This window comes from Lampris incognitus, chromosome 10 (assembly GCF_029633865.1).
Source record: "Lampris incognitus isolate fLamInc1 chromosome 10, fLamInc1.hap2, whole genome shotgun sequence".
Classification (NCBI taxonomy): domain Eukaryota; kingdom Metazoa; phylum Chordata; class Actinopteri; order Lampriformes; family Lampridae; genus Lampris; species Lampris incognitus.
The window spans coordinates 18,337,115-18,361,374 of record NC_079220.1 but is presented as its reverse complement, the minus strand read 5'-3'; the positions used below and the strand labels follow the sequence as shown (position 1 = coordinate 18,361,374).

The 24,260-nt window shown below is 44.6% G+C and overlaps 2 protein-coding genes across 4 annotated transcripts in view; both read right to left on the bottom strand.

The window, feature by feature from the left end:
• trpm4a (transient receptor potential cation channel, subfamily M, member 4a) overlaps positions 1-24,260 on the bottom strand; it is a 52,286-nt gene that overhangs the window by 23,352 nt on the left and 4,674 nt on the right. For all 3 annotated transcript variants that reach the window (XM_056287280.1, XM_056287281.1, XM_056287282.1), the window contains exons 2-9: positions 23,345-23,406; positions 22,989-23,166; positions 15,358-15,538; positions 14,238-14,407; positions 13,126-13,303; positions 5,150-5,214; positions 1,612-1,851; positions 1,376-1,478 (exon numbers count right to left, since the gene is read on the bottom strand). In XM_056287280.1, the coding sequence (XP_056143255.1) occupies positions 1,376-1,478; positions 1,612-1,851; positions 5,150-5,214; positions 13,126-13,303; positions 14,238-14,407; positions 15,358-15,538; positions 22,989-23,166; positions 23,345-23,406 (1,177 nt within the window). The remainder of the gene's footprint in view (positions 1-1,375; positions 1,479-1,611; positions 1,852-5,149; positions 5,215-13,125; positions 13,304-14,237; positions 14,408-15,357; positions 15,539-22,988; positions 23,167-23,344; positions 23,407-24,260) is intronic.
• Positions 19,025-19,516, bottom strand: efcab11 (EF-hand calcium binding domain 11). Its single transcript, XM_056287537.1, has one exon. The coding sequence runs from the start codon at positions 19,514-19,516 to the stop codon at positions 19,025-19,027; it is 492 nt and encodes a 163-aa protein (XP_056143512.1).

The following is a 24,260-nucleotide window of genomic DNA, read 5'->3' as shown; positions in this document are numbered from 1 at the left end:
AAAATACTTCAAAATGCATCATGCAATAATGATTATGATAATCATTATTCTATGACCTAACACCAATGGCAGAATGGCCATCTGGCCACTTGACAATTGGAGTCGATGCAACGCAAAATATAAATAACCCCAGTCCCACTTCAATAAAACTAACCAAGTGTTGTGTATCTGACTGGCCCAGGCGAGTGGGCTGCCGGCCCACTGCGGATGGGTATTAAGTCTGTCAGCCTCTCTCTCCCAGCCAATTACTATTGGTCCAGTCCATTCTAACGTTTCTGGGCCCAACCTCTTTCCTGTCTCTGTTAAGTGGCGACATTTGGATAAATAGTGGAGTGGCGCAAGATGGACAAACAAGAAGAGAAACAAATGTAAAGGTGGTGCTGAAAAGTGGAGGGAGAAGAGGTTGAAGTCCCTTGAGGCTGATGCAGCCAAATGTTTTAAGCTAACAAATTACTCATTTGGCGCCATTTCCCGTCAATCATCTCAGCCCAGTGAGCCTGAAGGCACTGGCAACAGAGAGCAGAGAGAACGGCCCATGAGCCCAACCATACCAGTTCAAATCAAATCAATGGGCTTTACAGCTACACAACTGTTAGTCAAGGTTTTGCAGCTAAAGCAGTAACACAGAAGACAATATGGATAAGATAAGCAATGTTGGGTTTGGCTAGCTGGCTATTTAGCTATATTGGGTGCCTTTTGTTGAAATAAGCGCTTGTCAATGTCACGTTTCATGAACCAACCAATCACAGCCTGAATGGGGCGGGACATTAAAAAAAAAAGTTGACGCGCTACAGCAAAATTTCGAAATGTTCATAATCAAATTCTGGATACAGCTATAGATAGCATCCATCAGCGATTTCTGAGTAATGGCACTTTGTAGGCTGACATGGCTCTTCTGGACCCTACAAACTTTAGTCAGCTAACATCCAGTGCCAGTGGCCTTCCACAGACAGCTCTTCAAGAACTAAGCAAACGTTTGATCAAATCTGATAGCAGAGCAACGGTGGCCAGTTTACAGAGTGAGCTCATCCGTCTGGCAGAACAGTGGACTAGGTTAAAACAATCGGGATTTGAAGAATACACAACCAGGACTATGGAGGATCATGGACCTGAAGGAAATGAAGACAGTCCTTCAAGTTTAAAATTCTGAATGACGAATACAGACTACCATCACCTGCTGGTATGGAGAGTTATTTCCTCTCACGCAGGCGCAGAACATACATGCTAGTTGGCCGTTGGCTGTGGTCTTTGCGGTGTGTTCAAGTGCTACTTTTTGGCCCAGACGCAGGCGACGCAACAGTCGGCCTTCGTCGCTGCTAGTTCTCTGATGTTGGTTTGGTGTGTCTGGGCCCTAACACACATAATAAGTGCTTACCTTTAACCAGTGCTTTCAGAAGAACTGTATCAAAATCATCAGGACCCTCCTGCTTCCCATGGAACAATGTGATAAGCTCTCTGCTCTGGTAAATACTCAGGGCCTGGAAAAACGAGGAGAGAAGAGTGGAGATTTGTTTATAATATTTGAATTCATTATCTCTCTCTCTCTCTCTCTCTCTCTCTCTCTCTCTCTCACACTCTCACTCACACACACACACACACGTTGTTACTCACCCTTTCCACCAGTTTTTCCACATCAGCTTCAGTGGGGAAATGCCTTGCGACCTTCTCCCGGGTCCTGTCGCGGAACTCAGCACTGGGGCCTTCACTCACCTCGCCTTCGGGTAGAGGGGACGTGGGACTCAGGGTTACAGGGGAGAGGTCCTCCAGCATCTCACTGATGAGGTCTGCAGCTGGACCAGAACCAGCCAGAACCAGCCAGGGGATGGCTTTCTTCAGAGAGCTGTCTACTCTCTAAAGAAAAGAGAGAGAGAGAGAGAGAGAGAGAGAGAGAGAGAGAGAGAGAGAGAGAGAGAGAGAGAGAGAGAGAGAGAGAGAGAGAGTTGGGGGTTCAGGAAAAGACAGAGGATAGGGGGGGGGGATAATTTCCCTATCTTTGTTATTACAAAGACCACCAGTGGTTAACCATGTGCCATGGAGAGCCATGTTTATGCAGGTTTTCATTCCAACCCGACTCCACACCAGGTGATTTCACTGATACATTCTTCCTCTTTGGTTGAAGGGTAGCTAATCAATGAAATCACCTGGTGTGGAGTCCGGCTGGAATGAAAACCTGCATACACATGGCTCTCCATGGCACATGGTTAGCCACCCCTGACATAGACAGTACCAACCACTGACATAAGCAGGGTTTACATGGAGGATAATATCCCTTAAATAATTACAACAGTCCAATTTCAAAAACGCCTAAAAAGTGTCTGCCAGTGTCAAAAACACTCAGTGAATGTGATAACTTACTTCCTGGTTTTATATTTAATTGCACTGTCTCTCCTTCTCCGTGCCAGTATATAGCCTCTCCAACAAGCAAGCCCTATGTCGTGTCTCCTCATGGCGACACATGGTAACTGGGTACACCTTGGACCCTGGCTGAACTACAAGGGACTCGGAGGAGGTCTGGCCCCTAGATATGTGGTACGCAGGCCCACCGATGTGTGGATATTCACTGCTGCCCACGAACCAGCCCCCAGCTATGGGTTAAATAGTGCCACTGCCTAGTAGATACCTCAAGGGAGGAATAAGCTACGGGAGTAAACCCCTACAGAAAATCAACATCTACAATGCTGTTGTTTTTTTTGTTTTTCTTGCCCTTTTGTATCTGTTTAAGTTGGAGAGTACTGCTGGCATCTTGCGTGGCTGCCGCTTCTCCCTCTTGTAGCCCCCCTTCCCATCCACCCCTGTATGTTTGTGTTATGTTTATCTGTTGTCTTGTTTCACCCTGTTTATTATAAAGCGACTTTGAGTGTTAGAAAAACATTCCATAAGTTTGATTTATTGTTATTACTATCATTATTGTACAAAGAAATTTGAAAATCAACGTTACACACAGCTGCATAATATAATGTTGTCATTCACATTTTCTTATACACTGCAGCCTATCAACAAACCAGGAAATAGTTTTCAGATTTACGGACCGTCCGCCAGTGACATCACCGGTGGATACGATTTTGACAGCATTTCAGAGACACACAGAGGACCACCCAGTAATATGGATGCCAATAAGGTATTAAACATATAAACTATATACATAGTTTATATGTATATAGGTAATGTTGAAAGCTGTGATTGTTTCCCTTAAGGTTATGGATCCCCTTATGCCCTCCAAAATGTTAATTCAAAATACATGCTTTAGTGCATGCAGAGCTGGGTTTATTACTCAAAAATTAATGAATTCTTCTGAATGATTTTTTTTATTGATTACACATATCAAAAATGAGGCCAATTCCCATTGTTGCCTTGGAGGATGACTTAATTGCATAATTTGTTTTTGTCTGTTCCTTTTCTGTTTTACATTGTAAATTGTTAATTGTATCATCTTTAATGTTCACCAAAATTACCATGTCAATTTCAGATACGTGCATTATGTCTGAAAGACTTTCTAATTGTTTTTTACAAGATTTGTAATTTTTTTAACTTTCATTTTATTCGTATTCATGATTTGTATTTTCCTTTCATTGACACAACATTTTACATTCTTTTTATCTAGCACATTATTTAACGAAATCTCAACGCAATATTTGTCACGAGATGTAATAATAATAATAATGATAATAATAACACATTTTATTTGTGGGCGCTTTTCAGAGCACTCAAGGACACCTTACAGAACACAGTTAAAAACAAGCAGAACTGTATCAGACAGCATAAAATCAAAACGAAGCAGGGTAGACAACAAAAGGTTAATGCAACAGCTTAGTATAAAATCATCATCTGCACAAAACTCAATGAAGTGTGGCTCAGACTTAATATGCCAATTTGAAAAGGTGCATTTTGAGATGGGATTTGAAGGTTGAAAGAGAGTCAATATTGCGAATATCTTGTGGAAGAGAGTTCCATAGGCGGGGGGCAGAATGACAGAAGGCTCTAGACCCCATGGTAGTCAAGTGGGCCAATAGTGTAGTGAGTTGGAGAGCAGAAGAGGATCCGAGAGTGCAGGAGGGCATGTGGATATGAAGAAGTTCAGAAAGATACGAAGGAGCTAGGTTGTTAAGGGCCTCAAAGGTGAGAAGCAGGATCTTGAAGTCGATACGGTATTTAACAGGGAGCCAATGGAGTTGCTGAAGAACAGGAGTGATATGATCTATGAAAGGAGTTCTGGTAATGATATGGACAGCTGAATTCTGGACCAACTGAAGTTTATGAAGACACTTGAAGGGAAGACCAAAGAGGATATAGAATTGCAGTAGTCAATACAGGCTGTAACCAGGGTGTGAATGAGTATGGTGGTGCTGTTAGGTGTAAGTAACGGGCGAAGACGATTAATATTGTGTAGGTGGAAATATGCAGACCGAGTAACATTGTTGATGTGAGCTTCAAAAGATCATGTGCTGTCCAAAAAGACACCTAAACTCTTAAGCTGAGTCAGTGGAGGAACTATAGCACTCTCAATAGTCAGAGAAAAACTATCAGGTTTAGCCAAAGTAGATTTAGTACCTACTAAGATGACTTTGATTTCAACACTGTTAAGTTTGAGGAAGTGTTATGAAAACCAGGACTTTATTTCTATTAGGCAGTCAGAAAGGGAAGTGTGTGGAAGAGTGGAGGTAGGCTTGGTGGATAGATAGAGCTGGGTGTCATCTGCAGAGCAGTGAAATTGAATGCCAAATTTCCTGCAAAGGGGGCCAAGAGGTAATAGGTAAATAATAAATAGGAGGGGTCCAATACAAAGCCCTGGGGAACCCCAGTAGTAACATGAAAGGACTGTGATCTCAAATTTTTGAGTTGGACAAACTGACTGCGGCCAGATATGATTGAAACCAGTTAAAGGGGGTTGCCAGTGATTCCAATGGAAGCTAATCTAGGAGGATATTGTGTGAGATGGTATCAAAGGCTGCACTCAGATCAAGAAGACTACTTATGGTTAAGAGCCCAGAGTCAACTGCCATCAACAGATCATTAGCGGTTTTCCCCAAGGCTGTCTACGTACTCTGCATGGAGCGAAAACCAGACTGGAATTGTTCAAACAGATTGTTGTGAGTCAAGTGAGCGTGTGTAAGTATAGTCAAATGACTAAGTATGTTTGTTTTTTCCTTACCTCTAACATATTGGCTTCTCCTGAGATGAGCATGCACAATACTGGAATTTCAATACTGCCACTTCCTGTTGGACCAATACAAAAATGATGTTAGGCAGTTAGAAAATAAAACTATTCCCTGTTGCATTTTTTTTTTAAATTTTGCTTTTGAGATACTTTATTGATCCCCGTAGGGAAATTACGCTCTGCATTTAACCCATCTTAGCTGTGTAGCTAGGAGCAGTGGGAAGCTGCCATGCAGCACCCAGGGACCAACTCCAGTTCGTCTGGCCATGCCTTGGTCAAGGGCACAGACAGGAGTACTAACCCTCACATGCATGTCTTTTTTCTTTTTCTTTTTTTTTGAATTTCCCCCCTTTTTCTTCCCCATTGTATCTGGCCAATTACCCTGCTCTTTTTGAGCCGTCCCGGTAGCTGCTCCATCCCCTTTGCCGATCCGGGGGGCACCCCGACCGACCAGAGGAGGCGCTAATGCAGTGACCAGGACAAATACCCACATCTGGCTTCCCACCCGCAGACATGGCCAATGGTGTCTGTAGGGATGCCCGACCAAGCCGGAGGTAACACGGAGATTCGAACCGATGATCTCCGTGTTGGTAGGCAACGGAATAGACCACTACGCTACCCGGACGCCCCTTGCATGTCTTTTTTGATTTCATAGTTTAATAGAACCAAAGTTTTGCCTTTCTATGAATATTTACTAAATATATTTTTGCCTCAAGTCAGTATATTTTTTCCCCAAACTCTTTTTATTTATGTTTGTTAACATTGTAAACAATAGTTTCAATTGTTTCAACATTTTTTATAACATACAAAAAACAATAATAATAATGGCATATAAACATATATATGGCAAAAACAGTAGTTAGAGACATATACATACATATATAAAAAATTGAGTGTAGTAAAAGAACCCCTGCAAAGACTAACAAATAGACAAATAAAAAAACACAGTCTTCATGGTAAATTGCAACATAAGTGCTGTTTGTGCTACAGATTAGTCTTGAGTAAGTAATCAAAGGAGCAAAATTACAAGGAAAAATAATAACCAACAGCCAGCTTTACTGAGGTACTCAAGTCAGTATATTAAAAGTTTTATGTTTGTTGTTAAAAGGGCTTTGTCTAAAGAATCACATAAAATTCGTCCCTATAATCCATTCCTACTTCCAAACAGCATGGCAGATACTACTTGACAGTGTAATGTATTTCATTGCTATTATTTATTATCATTTCATACAGTGAATTTACTGTGATCAACAGTGCTCAGACAAAGAGTTTTTCCACATCTGAATTGAAGGTCTAAAAACAGAGGCTATCATCTGTGAAGGCAATTTAACTGCCATATAATAATATATGATGTTTGCTTACCCATGTATGATCATTACCATGAGCAATATAGACTAAAGTTAAACATATTGATTGATATTGATTTTATTTCGAACATGTTAAAATAACAAAATAAAATATATATAGGCAGGAATAGAAGAACGAATGGAAATAATAGTGAACATATTTTGCAAACTCTCTGTAACAACACAAGTAATAACTGGACCATGTTCAAAAAGGGCGTAGGATGAAGTAAAGAACATAGTATACTATGTTTAACTGTAGTCTATATGCTTAGATAGATGCTTAAAGCTCATGTGTAGCAGGAAAAAAAAGGTAGTGTTATTTATGAAGTGTCTTCTCCATATGAACTAATAAAGGCCTACTGTTAACTGTTAGCTGATAGCAGAGGACTGTATGGGAAGCTCATTTGAGTGTAGCGAGGTCTGAAGGAATGGTCCTGGAGAATTACGAGCTGGGAGATATGGACGAGAGGAGACCTCACCTATGAACTCTTGGAACAACAGGCAAGTTCTGTTATCCATTAGGAGGCCAGTCCAGCAATAAAATAAGCTTCTCCCTCCAAACAGAATTAGGGAGAAACTCTGGATACATACCACTGTGACTGTAACTCAGACTTGTCTACAGTAAGCATGGCTCCACAGTTTTGCTGCAAAGTATAAAGGGAGTGGGCTCTGAGATCAGGCCACGCACTTAAGTATCTATGCTTTGTGCGTCTGTTCATGAACATATTAAAGTGTGACAATACTGTAAGAGATTTTTGTCTTACCCCTCATTTATTGTCAGAGTGGAATTAAATAACTGCCACGACACAGCCGTTCTCTTTTACAGTATCCACTTGTTTCTCACTATGGGAATGTGAAGACCTCATAGACTGTAACTGTGATTTAGGGTTTAGAAATACAAATACCCTAGAGGCCACTTGATGAAAGACAGGGGAACAGGTAGAGCCAGTCGGCATGGTTAGGCCAACTTCCAGTAGTGAGGCTAGGCTGAGAGAGACTTACAGAGTTTCAGCTTTGACCTGTATTAAAGCTCTTAACAGATACAAACTGGGTTTTTTTTAAATAGCCACCATCGGTCCCCCTCTTCAGCATGTTTGATCAGCTAAAGAACTGATCAGCATCGCTTCTCCAAGAGGGGGACAATCACCACCAGTGAAACAAGGATAAATGAGAAGAAAAGAGAAAAAGGGGCGAGAGAGGACTAGGGAGAAGGATGTAATCTAGAGTGTTCCAGTGTGTGAGGCAGATGCTAGCAGTGTGCATGAGCATGTGACATGTCCACCTATGTGTATGTGAAGTGTCCACCTGTGATTGCGCACGATTAATCCCAGTAAATTCTGGTGTCTGAGATTTGTGACTTATCATAGTGCCTCCGAGCAGCAGACAGGCTCTGCAGCCACCCATGGGCCCCGCAGTCATGCAGACACCCCATGACCAGAGAAGAGCCAGAGCCCAAAGCACCGCAATCCTAGAAAAATACCGAGCCCACTAGGGGGCCAGGAGCCCACAGAGCAACAGCCACGCATGCTCCCGAGGAGCACAGACCAGTCCCCAAAAGCCCAAGCCAGGCCTGCACCCCCAAGGCACACCCCATCGCCAATCCCCAGGCGCTGGCACAAGGTGCAACTGCAGGCATGGGACCCGAGCCGTGGACGGCAAGCGCAGACTGCCAGCCTGGAGCCGAGCCTCACAATCGACAGACCAACTCACCGCCAGGACCACCCACCCAGCGGGTGGTTAGGAGGGGCCTAATGCCCATCCATGCCCTGCGTAAGGGCAAGGCCCGGTGCACCATAGCCGGCTAGACATCCCATCCGGCCACATGCACCGAGCATATATCCTCGTAGCCGAATACACGATGGTATTCCCCGCCCCATGATAGACAGGGCCCTGCCGGCACTTGTAGACAGCAGACACACGGTTACCCCACCGCCCCCTACACCCATGTTGCCTGACACAGAAAAGCCACGCAGCGGAAGCAAGTTCGACAGCTGCCTCCTACTCCATGGCCCACACAAATCACGACAAGCTGCCAGCACCAGAAACCACGCAGCAGCACTCACGGCAGCCCTGCTGGTATGCAGCGGTCAAGACACCGCCTAGCAATGAGGACAGAGCGATCCACCTGGGCAGGGAACCAGCAACCTGGCCGCCCCCTGGCTGACCACCCACTCTCACCAACCCGCCAAAGTCCTGCCCATCCCATTTGCCTCAGTGCTTAAAGTGCTCTTGTGTTGGGTATGGAGTTAAAATGGCAGGGCATGGTATGAGTCGGAGTATGCGTCCAGATTCATCAGACCCGAACCACTCACACCCCTCCTGCCCACAGACCCTGACCTGACAGAGGGCGCTGTTTGAAGTATGGCTTGTGGGGATGGGTGTGTGTACTAAGCTAGTGTGATTGGAATTTAAATTTCAGGACAGTCTTAAGGTGCAAGCAGGGGCAGGATCTCAGCCAACCGCTACGCCTCCACTCAAATGGCTCGCATCTCACCTGTCCCGCAAACCCAAGGCCTATCACTTGGTGTGTTTGCTGCATATAAATTCCAGAACTGAGTGAGAAGGGTGAGGTACAGCAAGACCAATGCAGGAGTGCAGCCAAGCAGACCCCTCCGGAGCGGCCCGTGGCACATCCTTGGTGTCAGAGGGTAGCCCACTCGTAGCGACCATGTAGACTGAAAACCTCCATAAACAGTCAGATACCAATTCTCTTAAAGCCTGTACTAAAGAGTCCCCTCTCTGGATACTGCATAATAGTATTTTCCTGTTTAAAGAAAAACTGTAAAAGCCACTCAAAGAAACTGTAATGGAGGCTGCTTCGCACCCCACCACACCAACTTCTTGCTGGGAGTAAGGCTACATTTATGGGGTAACCAAAACTCGTTTTTCAACAAGTTTACCTGGTGAGGGCACTACAAGGCACAACAGAAACATAACCATTATCCTGTGACAGGGAAGTGAGACAGATCTAATTCTCTCTAGACTGCATCATTTTTAAAAAATTACACCATTAAGCACTGGATGAGTGAACCTAACCACCTACAGAGGTGGCTTTGAACACTTTCCACAACACAATCTACAGAACAACTGCCCACAACCGCAGGGTGTTAGAGGAATTTTTAATCAGTGCTAGGATGTCACTAAGCCGTTGCACATCATGAACCAGTGTTTCATGCAAAATGCCCACAGACCAGATTATCAGCTCACATCAATCAATCAATCAATGAAGTTGCATTTTTTATAGCGCTTTTCCTCATTTTTTTTCATGCCCAAGAAAAAGATTTTGTACTGCACAGAGCTGCTTTGCTGCACAACCGAATATTTTGTGAGCTGATACAGAGCCACAAGCCACAAGCCACAAAAATCATACACATGATCAGTTCCAGTCAGGGTGCAAACTATACCACACCCTTTGGGGGAGACCTCTTTTTGCACTAGGGGGCGTGGTGTTCAGAGAGGACTTACAGTGAGTCATTTGGTAATAAAAAGTCCACGATGAAAGCATATTTGTTCTATAACAGCAGATCTGTGGAAGACCTGTTGGCTCTCCCGTAGTTCACACCCTGGTCCTAGCGAAACGTTATTACCGGTGCCCTCACCAAATAGCTCCCTGTTGCATCCAGAGACTCTTTATCCTACAAAGAGCACCAAACACTTAACACAAATTAGGCCGAGGTAACCTACTAGATGAACAAAGTGAGACCACACTAAAATGGTATTGCCAGAGGATAAACAAGTACATTCAGGGTCTTCTTGCTCCCTTGCAGAAAGTACCCCCGGTCAAGATGATCAAAGTTCACACGCATGCTTTTTGCAGTTGGAAAACTGCGACACACAGCAGCACTCTAGAGGCTCAGGGGCTACTGTGCTCTGAGGAAGAGTAGGCTGCAAAGGTGCTGGCATCTGTGGGCTTTTAAATAACATAACAGGGTTTTTGCAAGTGGTTGTTGAGCAATGGGAAAAATACAAGAAAATCAAATCTACCTGACAAAATGTTTAGCTCCACTTTGTCTCACAAGGACTTCTGATAATCAGTATTCATGTCAGGAGCGATGTGTGCGACTGATAATATTGACATGTCACGAAAGAAGTAAGAGTGTAAATGACTTAAAAACAGCACACTCATTGAAGCTTTTACCCAAAGAACCGGTGGCTGGTCAAAACTTTTCTTAGTCTCTGCAGCTATGACCTTTACCAACAGAGGGCAGAAAATAGTCACTCTATACTACCACCGCACACAAGGTAACACCTCGAGTATTACAGCCTACTGGACGGCCACAAGTGTAGGTCATATGCAGCATATTATGATGATTATGTTATGTTGCATTCAAAGGTTATTTCTTAGAAGTAGTCATTTAAACTGATTCAACTCGGCACAGTAGCACAGCGGTTAGTGCTGTCGCCTCACAGCAAGAAGGTCCTGGGTTTGAACCCCAGGGTTGTCCAACCTTGGGGATCATCCCAGGTTGTCCTCTGTGTGGAGTTCGCATGTTCTCCCTGTGTCTGCGTGGGTTTTCTCCGGGTGCTCCGGTTTCCCCCACCATCAAAAAGACATGCATGTTAGGGTTAATAATGTTAATGTATGTCAGGCGGCTGTGCCCCTGAGCAAAGCAATGGCAAGTAGAACTGGAGTTGGTCCCTGGGTGCTGCAGCTGCCCTCTGCTCCTCTACAATAGAATTGGTTAAATGCAGAGAAAGAATTGCCCCTCGGGGATTAAAAAAAGTAGTAAAAAATAAAATAAAATAAAAATAAAACTCACCCTCTACCTTCTTACTGGCACACTGAATTCAAAATTGTTAAGGATGAAAATTCTTCTCAAATATCAATATGCCTAAAATGGCAGGAAGTAGCATTGGATTCAGGATTTCCTTGAGTAGACAATGGAAAAAAAATACCAACAACACCAGGATGAGGCTGTTTTTACATCAGGTTTTCACCCTCACTATGGTTTTAATGTGCGGTGCTGAAACCCCATTTTAACACCATTTCCAAACTGCATGGTACGGCACATAGTACAGTGAGTACAGCTAGTACCCGCTGTTAAGGTTCATATATGTTTTCAAATAAACATAACAGTGTCGTAATACTTTGCATATCCCATGCAGAATCTCTGCCTACATTTTGAAGAAGAGGTATTTTCCAAACCATGTGGGGCGAGTTGACCCATTATCTGCATGCACACGGTAATGAGAGTCATATCTATCCAATCATTTAATGGACGGCAGTGATCAGACACCTCCCTTTCAGACATGATTACAAAACGCTGAGAAAATATTTTCTCCTCCGGAGGGGTTTTAATTATTCATGTGACATGGCCCATGTCTTCGCACCTCCAAGAAGAGATATCACAATCTTTGAGAAATTATGAATTCAAATAAAACCTGTTAGCATTACCTTTGATTGTTTGTTCATTTGAACCATTAACTGTGTAAGTCATTTTACAGAGTGTTGATTTAGATGATTCACCCATGACATGGCAGCATTAGAAGCCAGCAAATGGAAATGCGTTAAGCTTGTAAGTTAGGTGTGGCGGAAAATTTACTTACTGAAATGAAAAAAAAAAATCTTCATTTACAGCTATTTTTAACTAAAGGTAATTTTGAACAGCTACCTGGAAAACGTGTGCATGGGTGTGTATGAATACATTTGTACTCCTTTTTTATTTTTTCCCCCTTTTTTCCCCCCAATTGTACCCAGCCAATTACCCAACTCTTCCAAGCCTTCCCGGTCATTGCTCCACCCCCTCTGCTGACCCGGGGAGGGCTGCAGACTACCACATGCCTCCTCCCATACATGTGGAGTCACCAGCCGCTTCTTTTCACCTGACAGTGAGGAGTTTCGCCAGGGGGACGTAGCATGTGGGAGGATCACGCTATTCCCCCCAGTTCCCCCTCCCCTCCGAACAGACGCCCTGACCAACCAGAGGAGGCGCTAGTGTAGCGACCAGGACACATACCCACATATGGCTTCCCACCCGCATACAATTGACCTTTCGCAAAGTCCTGCCCCCCTTAGTTACTGTTGCTATGCCCGTCAAGCATTTCAGAACTATCCAGGAAGTAGCCGGAAAACACCGAAACATGAAGGAAGAAATCAGCGCATTGTGTGGGTAAAAGTAACAGTAATAATACGTTAGCTGTATTAGCTATCAATAATAGCTAGTAGCAAGCTTAGCTTGGAGCAGACAGGTATTTTTGTTGATTTTGGATGGATTAAGCTGGCCATGGGGTCTGCTATACTGCGAAATCTATTGCCGACATTGAGCTTCTTGCGTTCTGGGTTTCAGGAAGGGAAAGAAAATTACACCCACTCCAAACTTTTTAGATATCTAGTATCTGATTTGCAGATCCCGTAGGCACACCGTTTCAGCATTTTGTTGTGTGTTTGACAGCTTGACGGACCGTTGCTAAGGTAGGATTGGACAAGCACCGTTCTGGGGCGGTAAGGTCAATTGTGTTTGTAGGGACGCCCGACCAAGCCGGAGGTAACACGGGGATTCGAACCGGCAATGCCTGTGTTGGTACGCAACGAAATAGCCCGCTACGCCACCCAGACACCCAATACATTTGTACTCTTAACACGCTTTCATTTACATATGTGTAAACTGTATGTCTCTATCTCACCCCAGATGCCAGTGCGCTGGTGGGAAATGTAGTCTTCCAGGTTGGCACGAAAGACCATCTCCCCTGCCCGTTGGCCTACGCTCCCATCATCGACCAGGAGGAAGGCCTGGTAGTTGCTATCCAGGCAGCAGGAATCACGTGATGTGTTCTGGACGTAGTAGCGGGCTGGGAAACTACCCTGAAAAAGAGAGCGAGAATGAGGGGCATCATAGAAGAACAGTAGGATCAGAATAACAGGAGTCAGGACAAACACTGAGGTGAACAAACAATGGAAAGCAAGTCGTGTGTGTGTGTGTGCTCAAGCATATCTTTTTGTCTCTTTCTAAGTTCTCTCTGTGCATGCATGTATGTGATGTGATCGTCTAAGTTTCATTTTTCATTTGGCAGGATCCCTTTTGTCTAACAGCATAGTTATGAACAACTGACTTAAAACCGATCCCCAAAATCTGTACCGCTATCCGTATGTAGCTAGGAACGACAGAACAGTTAACTTGATGGACAGGCAGATTCTTCCACCTGTAGGTGAAAATGGACGAACATATTCTACCAAGTCATCGTTCACACTATTATATCTAAAATTAGGTGGGAAAAATTAAGATGTATTCTCAGCCTGGGAACAGCTTACAAGCTAACAGGACAGGAATTCATTACTCATCTGGTTCATTTCCATAGTTAAGCTGTATCTTTTTTATGAACCTGTAAAAGTGTAAATGCCTCAGAGCAGTTCCATGTTACTGGTGCCAGCTGATGCAATCTAAATATGGCTCAGCAAAAGCTTTAAATCACAGATATGACAAGTAGTTGGAAAGATACCTTTCTGTGTCAGCTATTATTGTCAGTGAAAAATAAAGTTTTGTGCTGATTTGAGCTGAGCTGATTTGTATTTAACCACTCTGCCAGAACTCTATTGAACACATATGGCTTTTGATATAGAGGCTACAACATAGTATGAGTTCGCTATATCACGAGAGACAAATTTCACATTATTTATCCTGCCTATACATGTTGCATGTGCATGCTCCCTCTCGCTTTGCATGAATGTGACTGTGCTAGCACGCATACCTGCAGGCCCATACTCGGAGTAATGGTGTATGCTGGATGTATGGAGATACCTGTGAATTGATGAGCTGCTGCCGGTTGTGGACCAGTCCCCAGGGAGCCACCCCAACAGCGACAACTTTCTTCTGAGAGAGGGAGGAAGCAGCTGCCCCGTGGTCCCTCACTGCCTCACCCACACAGCGACCCACCCCCTCCCTCAACCCTCCTGTCAGGATCCATGCCCCTGGAGGTGACGAGTAGGGGAGTATTTAGGATTGTGTTTGTTTTTATAAGATAAAACATAAACGCAACAGAGCAGCGAGATGAGAGGAGCGTAGAAGAAAGATTTGGACCTTCGGGGACGGTAATTAGGGGGAGGAAGTGAAAAGGGGAAATTTCCCCATGGGACTGCTGGGATAGGCTCCAGCCTCCCCGTGACCCTGAGAGCAGGATAAGCAGTTTGGATAATGGATGGATGGATGGAACTTCAATCTCTACATTTGACTCATTCTACAACTATGAGGAGCGATGGGCAGTGCCCCGGGACCAACACCATCAGTCTAAATGAGGACACACACAACAGGCAGAGCAAACAACAACAAAACAAGACTGTGCAACTTGATTTCAGCAGTTTTGCTTCAGCTGTTCAGTATAGCGTACAGGGGCAGCCTGTAGTAAAGGCAAATAAATTCTGTTTAAAAACACTAATTCAATTTTAATTCTTCTATTCTAATATACAGTTAGGAGCGCCATCCATCCATTATCCAAGCCGCTTATCCGAATCGGGGTCACGGGATGCTGGAGCCTATCCCAGCAGTCATTGGGTGGAAGGCAGGGAGACACCCTGGACAGGCCGCCAAAGGGCCGACACATTCACACCTAGGGACAATTTAGTATGGCCGATTCACCTGACCCACATGTCCCAGTTAGGATCTAACAATCTTATTTCTTCTGGGGCTCATGTATTCATCCAGGGAAAAAAAAATGAGCACGTATTCTCTTTTTAAATGAAAGATGTCCCTATTACAACACACAACCTGCTCAAACCATGACCCCTGCATGTCAAACATTTTAAAAATGTATCTGACAAATTGTCCAGCTTTGACAAGACACAAAACTTTTCATATGAGGTTGCCTTGATGCTTTCCAAATGATTCCAGTTGACTTCAGCAGGATCAAGCGTTGGGTTCTCACCTGTGCTTTGGGCGGCCCTAACCAGCCCATTTCTCAGCACGTCCCTGACCCAGGTTTTGACCCGCTCATGGCCTTCACCCCCCACCACGGACACCACCAGGTTGGGCGAAGGCATCCTCCAGTGGGCCGTCATCATAGTGTAGACAATCTGTGGTTGCGTGTCACATGACAGGCGTAGAAACTGGATAGAAGAACGGAGAGAGGAAGGAAAGAGTGGTAACATTGGATTGAGAGATAACTATGACTTGGTAGTGCAAATTGCAACATTCTGCAATTTCGTATGATTTCAGTTCATACAATCAAAGATTTAACCAGTTCTGAGTTTGGTTTGACTGACTACAATATATTTAAAAATGTAATATATCCATCCATCCATCCATCATCCTGCTCTCAGGGTCGCGGGGATGCTGGAGCCTATCCCAGCAGTTATTGGGCAGCAGACACTCTGGACAGGCCACCAGGCCATCACAGGGCCCACACACACACACACACACACACACACACACACACACACACACACACACACACACACACACACACACACACACACACACACACACACACACACACACATTCACACCTAGGGACAATTTAGTATGGCCGATTCACCTGACCTACGTGTCTTTGGACTGTGGGATGAAACCAGAGCCCCTGGAGGAAATCCAAAGGAGTTGAATCAAGTGCAACTGGACTTGGTATATATCCGTGAAGACGTTTCGCCTCTCATCCAAGAGGCTTCCTCAGTTCGTGCCTTTCTGACTAGACCAAGCTAGTGTGACTGGCTGGTGATGAGACTCAGAACTTATCCTCTTTGGAGTCATTGTCAGAGCTATAGATGTCCATGGACATCTATAGCTCAGAAAGGCACGAAATGAGGAAGCCTCTTGGATGAGAGGCGAAACGTCTTCACGGATATATACCAAGTCCAGTTGCACTTGATTCAACTCCTTTGGATAACCATGACCTGGATGAATGAGAACATTCACAGACCTGGAGGAAACCCACGCAGACACAGGGAGAACATGCAAACTCCACACAGAGGACGACCCGGGACGACCCCCCAAGGTTGGAGTACCCTGGGGCTCAAATCCAGGACCTTCTTGCTGTGAGGTGACCACGCTAACCACTGGGCCACCGTGCCGCCCAATGTAATATACACTGCTCAAAGAAATAAAGGGAACACATAAGCAATGCAATGTAGCTCCAAGTCAATCACACTTTTGAGATATCAACCTGTCCAGTTAGGAAGCAACACTGATTTGTGAATCAATTTCACCTGTTGGTAAATTGTCTAATTTCCACCAGGTGGAAATTAGACAATTTGCAAGACAACCCCTATAAAAGGAATGGATTTGCAGGTGGTGGCCACAGACCATTTGCCTGTCCTCATCTTTTCTGGCCGATCTTTGGTTAGTTTTTCATTTTGCTAGTGCCCTCACCACTAGAGGTGGCATGAGGTGGTATCTGCAACCTACAGAAGTTGCTCAGGTAGTGCAGCTCATCCAGGATGGCACATCAATGCGTGCTGTGGCAAGAAGATTTGATGTGTCTCCCAGCACAGTGTCCAGAGCATGGAGGAGGTACCAGGAGACAGGCCAGTACACCAGGAGACGTGGAGGGGGCCGCAGGAGGACAACAACCCCGCAGCAGGACCGCTATCTGGTCCTTTGTGCAAGGAGGAACAGGAGGAGCACTGCTGGAGCCCTACAAAACGACCTTCAACAGGCCACTAATGTGCAGGTTTCTGCTCAAACAGTGAGAAACAGAATGCATGAGGATGGTATGAGGGCCCGACATCCACAATTGGGGCCTGTGCTCACAGCCCAACACCGTGCAGCCCGATTGACCTTTGCCAGAGAACATCTTGGTTGGCAGATTCGCCATTGGCACCCTGTGCTCTTCACAGATGAGAGCAGGTTCACACTGAACACATGTGACAGACGTGAGAGAGTCTGGAGACGCTGTGGAGAACGTTCTGCTGCCACCAACATCCTCCAGCATGACCGGTTTGGCGGTGGGTCAGTGATGGTCTGGGGAGGCATATCCTTGGAGGGCCGCACAGACCTCTACGTGCTAGCCAGAGGTACCATGTCAGACCATATGCTGGTGCAGTGGGCCCTGGGTTCCTGCTCATGCATGACAATGCTCGTCCTCATGTGGCCAGAGTGTGTCAGCAGTTCCTGTATGTCGAGGGCATTGATGCTATGGACTGGCCTGCACGTTCCCCAGACCTGAATCCAATCGAGCACCTCTGGGACATCATGTCTCGTACCATCCGCCAACGCGATGTCGCACCACAGACTGTCCAGGAGTTGACCGATGCCCTGATCCAGGTCTGGGAGGAGATCCCTCAGGAGACCATCCGTCGTCTCATCAGGAGCATGCCCAGACGTTGTAGGGAGTGCATACAGGCACGTGGAGGCCACACACACTACTGAGCCTCATTTTGAATCGTCTTGAAGAATTTCCACAGAAGTTGGATCAGCCTATGTTCTCATTTGCCACTTTGATTTTGAGTATGATTCTGAATCCAGACCTTAATGGGCTAATGATTTTGATTTCCATTGATCATTCTTAGGTTATTTTGCTCTAAACACATTCCTCTCTCTAATAAATAAAGATTTTCAGCTGAAATATTTCATTCATCGAGGTCTATATTGTGTTTTAGGTGTTCCCTTTATTTTTTTTAGCAGTGTATATGCAAGTGAAAGTTCAGAATTTATCATACACATGGAAACCAACCATTATCAGCATTATCTTTTACCCTGAAAGGCAGTCATGAGGGTTTCAATCTATGATCAAATTGTGATATGAATTAGTTTCTATTTATGCACTGTTTTGTTTTGTTTTTTACATCCCTTGTGACAAATTTAAAACAAATTCATGAAATCAGAACTTATGAGTGTGATAATGTAGCTAAGAGGGAGCTGATATTACTTAGCTGTGTTGGTATAATTATTAAAAACTACTGTCAGATGTGTGTTAGCAGTGTCGTAAGATTAGAATTCTCCAAATTGTAAAAGCTGGAGTAGAATATGACCCCATCGTGACACAGTAATGCATTTCACTAATGTGCCTGTATACTGCAGATAAAACAGATGTCATTTGCATGTAGCAGAGTGAAGTTATCAACTTTATAACTACCCCCGGTTTATGATCCTAATTGATGATCTCTTTGCATTGATGTTCCATCTGTTTGAACAATGAAGTGAGTATCCTGTTTCATCCTTGCACTTAAAACTTCTCTCATCCAAATCCTAGTTGGGTGGTAAAAGGAGTGCTATCATATATATAAAATTGTAATGTGTGTGTGGTTCATAAAACTCTGAATTTGACAGTTTGACCGCTTTACGTCTGGTCTATTGAATGTAGAATGAATTGAATGGTATTTTTGCTGAACCAAGTGATTAATTAATTCTTCAATGCATCTGAAACCTACTATATGTTATAACTTAAAACTAGATGACAATGGACTTAAAAGAGTATTGGATTTTTTTTTTATTCAATAAATATTGGCAAAATAAACTAAGGCAAATGATCAAAAGCGAGATGCTCACAGAGGAAACTAGTATGTTCATGACAATAAAAATAAGGAAACCTATAATACCACATTTGAATAACACAACCCCTGGCGATCACAAACTACAGAGCAGTCATGTTCGTTGAGTCAACTGTTGGTCCACCCATAGCTGACTACAGTCTCAAAATCTTTAAAGCTGACATGGCCATCGGAGTCCTGATCGGTGTGGCGGAAAGCCTCAACAGCAGTCCTTCCTGGTAAGCAGGGAGCCACCCTGCTGAAGGCAGCCTGGAAATCCTCCAATTTGAGGAAGCCTCGACACTGCATGTCGAAAGCATTAAACATCTGTCTGGCTTTTATGTAGGGGTCTTCCTTGGATAGCTTCCCCACCATGAGAGTCACAAATCTCTCCAGAGAGATCGTGGGGGACTGGGAGTGCTGGTCTCGCCCCAAGAGCAGATCAGTTTCTGATTTGGATGGCTTGCAGCCGAACAGCATCACTACAGCCATCTTCAGGTCCTCTCTGCTAAGACGGCCGTCTTTGTCCATATCACAAAGAATGAAGACCGTCTTTATCCTTTGTCTGTCTGCATCAGTAATTTCTCTCTGACATGAGCATAGGCTGGCCACAGAATACATCCTTGTGGTTAACACTGAGCAAAACACACAAGTGACAAAGTGCTGTGCTCTGGATTTAAAGTTACTGTCAGCTGTTTCCTGTTAGTCAAGTTGAATTGAGGTTAAATACAAGTCACAAGTAGCCTGACACCAAAAGCTGATGACTTTGGCAAGTCTGGTTCTATCAGGTTGGATGGCAACGGTTGGGTCTTCAACGATAACGCCTTTACAAATACCTTTGTGCTTCCGTTTCCGCACCAAAATGTCTAAATCGTGCCCAGAACATCTGATCAACTACATCATTAAGAGACTAACTTTGGGAGTTTCGTTAAAGTAATCAATTTTATATACTGATTAAAAAAAGGATCGATTTTAATTCGTGATCTCACAAGAAATGTGCTAAACGCGGCAGCGACGTTTCAAACAGTGACAAACGAGGAAGCTGGTGGGTGGCTAAGTTAGCGTCGATAACCTAATTGATTTGCAGCGGCATTGAGCATGAAACGCACTCGATATACTTTAGTCACCAACCCATTACAATGCACCTTCTGTATCCTACACATTTAAAACTACAAGATACTGTTATCACAGTGTCGCGCGTAGCGCTCCGGTCCTGACGCCTGCGCCTTTAAGTGTTCGTTGCTATAGTTACGTGAGCGAACTTTTCCGGAAAAAACAGGAAGCCCGGGACAGACGAAACTGGCTAAGACAATAAAAGCTGGCAAATATTTACGGCGTTCTTCGTCATATTACGCTCTACATATAAACACGAAATTGAAAATAATGTTGGTGACGGGTGACACCGTTGGTCCCGTTTGAAAACTTCAGCCAACCCCTCGGCAGCGTTAGCTATACAACTCTACCACCAGACTCTGACGGCTGATGAGGCGACTCAGCATCAGCAAAAGATAAAGGGTGTGTGATTTAATGAGTGGGTAAATTATTTTGTAAGGGTAGGTCAACGGAGAAATCAGTGTTCTTTAAAACGGTATTACAGGGGGCATAAGCAAGCAAGCAACATTTTATTTATATAGCACCTTTAAAAAACATACAGTTTACGGAGTGCTTTACACTCCATACACAAAATACGAATAAATACATAAAACAAATTGAATGAATATAAAAACATGGCATAGGGAGTAACAGACCAAGCTAAAAATGAAACAAAACAGAAGCCAGGGGTGGGAATCTATAAAAAGGCTTGCCTAAAAAGATGGGTTTTTAGAAGCCGCTTAAAACAGTCCAGCTTCAGTGACTCTAAAAATTGAATTGGGGAAGATTATTCCAGAGGTTTGGGGCTAGGACTGCACGGTCACCTTTTGTTTTACAGTTGGAGTGAGGAATGGGTAAAAGACCGAGGTTTGAGAATCGGAGTGGTCGGGAAGTGGAATGAGGAATGAGAAGATCAGAAATATAACTGGGGGAAAGATCGTGCAGTGCTTTAAATGTAATCAATAAGATCTTATAGGTTATTCTGGATTTTACGGGGAGCCAATGGAGGGATGCAAGAATAGGGGTAATATGGGACCTATGGCTAGTTCTGCTTAGTAGTCTAGCAGCTGCATTCTGCACCAGCTGTAGAAGATTTAAAGTCGCTTTGTTGAGGCCAGAATAGAGGGAGTTACAGTAATCTAGACGGGAGAAAATTAAAGTGTGAATTGATTTTTCAATATCCATAAAAGACAAAGTATTTCTGATTTTTGCAATATTTCATAGCTGAAGAAAACAGGATTGGACAAGCTTAGTAACATGGTGATTGAAAGACATATTCTGGTCAAAGATGATACCAAGATTTTTAGCGGTAGGTTTGATGTTTGAATGAAGTGGACCAATAAAACTGATCAACTGCAGAGGGAGGAGGAGAGGAGAGAAGGAGTAAAGGGGCATTTAATTGTGGAGAAAAGGAGTGAAAGACAACCCAGTCTCTTTTCAGAGAGGGAGATAGAGAACACTTTATAAGGGTCAGTAACAGTTTGAGCAGCAGCTGCCTTTGTGATTCTTAGACAAAATGTGTGTGTGTGTGTGTGTGTGTGTGTGCGTGCGTGCGTGCGTGCGTGCGTGTGTGTGTGCATGCGCATGTCTGTCTGGTAATCTGTTAAATATGGAACACAGTGAGCTCTGTGTGATAGTGATGTGCATAGCTGAGGAAACAATCTAGCGCTGAGCTCAGCTAACAGCCTGCATTCCAAGGGACTTTATAATGCATGTGACTATGTGTACCAATACGTGCATGAGTATATACACTCACCGGCCACTTTATTAGGCACACCTGTCCAACTGCTCGTTAACGCAAATTTCTAATCAGCCAATCACATGGCAGCAACTCAATGCATTTAGGCATGTAGACATGGTCAAGACGATCTGCTGCAGTTCAAACCGAGCATCAGAATGGGGAAGAAAGGTGATTTAAGTGACTTTGAACGTGGCATGGTTGTTGGTGCCAGACGGGCTGGTCTGAGTATTTCAGAAACTGCTGATCTACTGGGATTTTCACGCACAACCATCTCTAGGGTTTACAGAGAATGGTCCGAAAAAGAGAAAATATCCAGTGAGCGGCAGTTTTGTGGGCGAAAATGCCTTGTTGATGCCAGAGGTCAGAGGAGAATGGCCAGACTGGTTAGAGCTGACAGAAAGGCAACAGTAACTCAAATAACCACTCATTACAACCGAGGTATGCAGAAGAGCATCTCTGAACGCACAACACGTCGAACCTTGAGGCAGATGGGCTACAGCAGCAGAAGACCACACCGGGTGCCACTCCTGTCAGCTAAGAACAGGAAACTGAGGCTACAATTCACACAGGCTCACCAAAATTGGACAATAGAAGATTGGAAAAACGTTGCCTGGTCTGATGAGTCTCGATTTCTGCTGCGACATTCGGATGGTGGGGTCAGAATTTGGCATCAACAACATGAAAGCATGGATCCATCCTGCCTTGTATCAACGGTTCAGGCTGGTGGTGGTGGTGTAATGGTGTGGGGGATATTTTCTTGGCACACTTTGGGCCCCTTAGTACCAATTGAGCATCGTGTCAACGCCACAGCCTACCTGAGTATTGTGGCTGACCATGTCCATCCCTTTATGACCACAGTGTTCCCATCTTCTGATGGCTACTTCCAGCAGGATAACGCGCCATGTCATAAAGCTCGAATCATCTCAGACTGGTTTCTTGAACATGACAATGAGTTCACTGTACTCAAATGGCCTCCACAGTCACCAGATCTCAATCCAATAGAGCACCTTTGGGATGTGGTGGACCGGGAGATTCGCATCATGGATGTGCAGCCGACAAATCTGCAGCAACTGCGTGATGCTATCATGTCAATATGGACCAAACTCTCTGAGGAATGTTTCCAGTACCTTGTTGAATCTATGCCACGAAGGATTAAGGCAGTTCTGAAGGCAAAAGGGGGTCCAACCCGGTACTAGCAAGGTGTACCTAATAAAGTGGCCAGCGAGTGTATGTCTGCATGATTGTTGCTATGTCACTTACGTGGCTATGTCGGCGTCCTGCCCCTGCAAACTCCAGCTCTCCAAAGGCATCAGTGGGGTACTCAGATGAGTGCTGGGCACTGTTCCACTGGCTGACAATGGCTGCTCCGAAATAGTCCCCTGTTGCAATTGAGCCATGTGTCTCCCGCACACCACCGCACTGGCATAATGCTCCATTACTGACGACACATGCACGAATAAAGAAAAAGCCAAAGGATCACAATATTGCACAATAAAGGTCCATTGTTTACACAGTCAATCACAACCTAGCAATTTGTAAAATAAAATTTTAAATTAATAATGCCGACATTTTTTACTTAGTTGTATAGGTTGTAAAACAGTCCATGGAGGGCTTACCTGAAAGAGTCCTCCACAAAAGTGGTGCACACTCGCTTTTTGATAATCTTCGGGATCCAGCTCTGTAAGCAAAACATCAGTAGTTGCTGTTAGCAGAATAATCAGTAATGTATTTGGGGACATTCAATCCACATTCAGTATGCAGTCAGGTGACTTTCCCTCCATACAAAAACAGCTATAAAGAGGTAAACAGCCGGCAGCAAGGTAAATATTCGCTGTTTGTGGAAATCCAACATCTCCCTTTTTTTTCTATCAGAGTGCCTCTGAGTGGAAATCCACCCATCCATCCATTACCTGCACTGCTTATCCTTCTCTCAGGGTCGTGGGGATGCTGGAGCCTATTCCAGCAGTCATTGGGCGGCAGGCGGGGAGACACCCTGGACAGGCCACCAGGCCATCACAGGGCCCACGCCCACACACACACAAACACACACACACACACACACACACACACACACACACACACACACACACACACACACACACACACACACACACACACACACACACACACACACACGCATTCATACCTAGGGACAATTTAGTACGGCCGATTCACCTGACCTACATGTCTTTGGACTGTGGGAGGAAACCGGAGCCCCCGGATGAAACCCACACAGATATGGGGAGAACATGCAAACTCCACACAGAGGACGACCCGGGATGACCCACCAAGGTTGGACTACCCCGGGGCTCGAACCTAGGACCTTCTCGCTCTGAGGTGACCATGCTAGCCACTGTACCACCGTGCCACCCTCTGAGTGGAAATCCTGATCCAGAATGGGCAAGGTTAGGTTGTCTTTAAACTCATAATGAATGATTGGGAGCAGTAATCCTGGACACAGTAAACTGAAGACCACAAGAGATTTTACATCTCTTGGAGGCAGTAGCATTGCAGTTAGAGAAACTGTCTTGA

Bases quoted from the DNA above. Each gene is read 5' to 3' on its own strand.
- efcab11 (XM_056287537.1), bottom strand. From the start codon at position 19,516: ATGTATTCTGTGGCCAGCCTATGCTCATGTCAGAGAGAAATTACTGAT.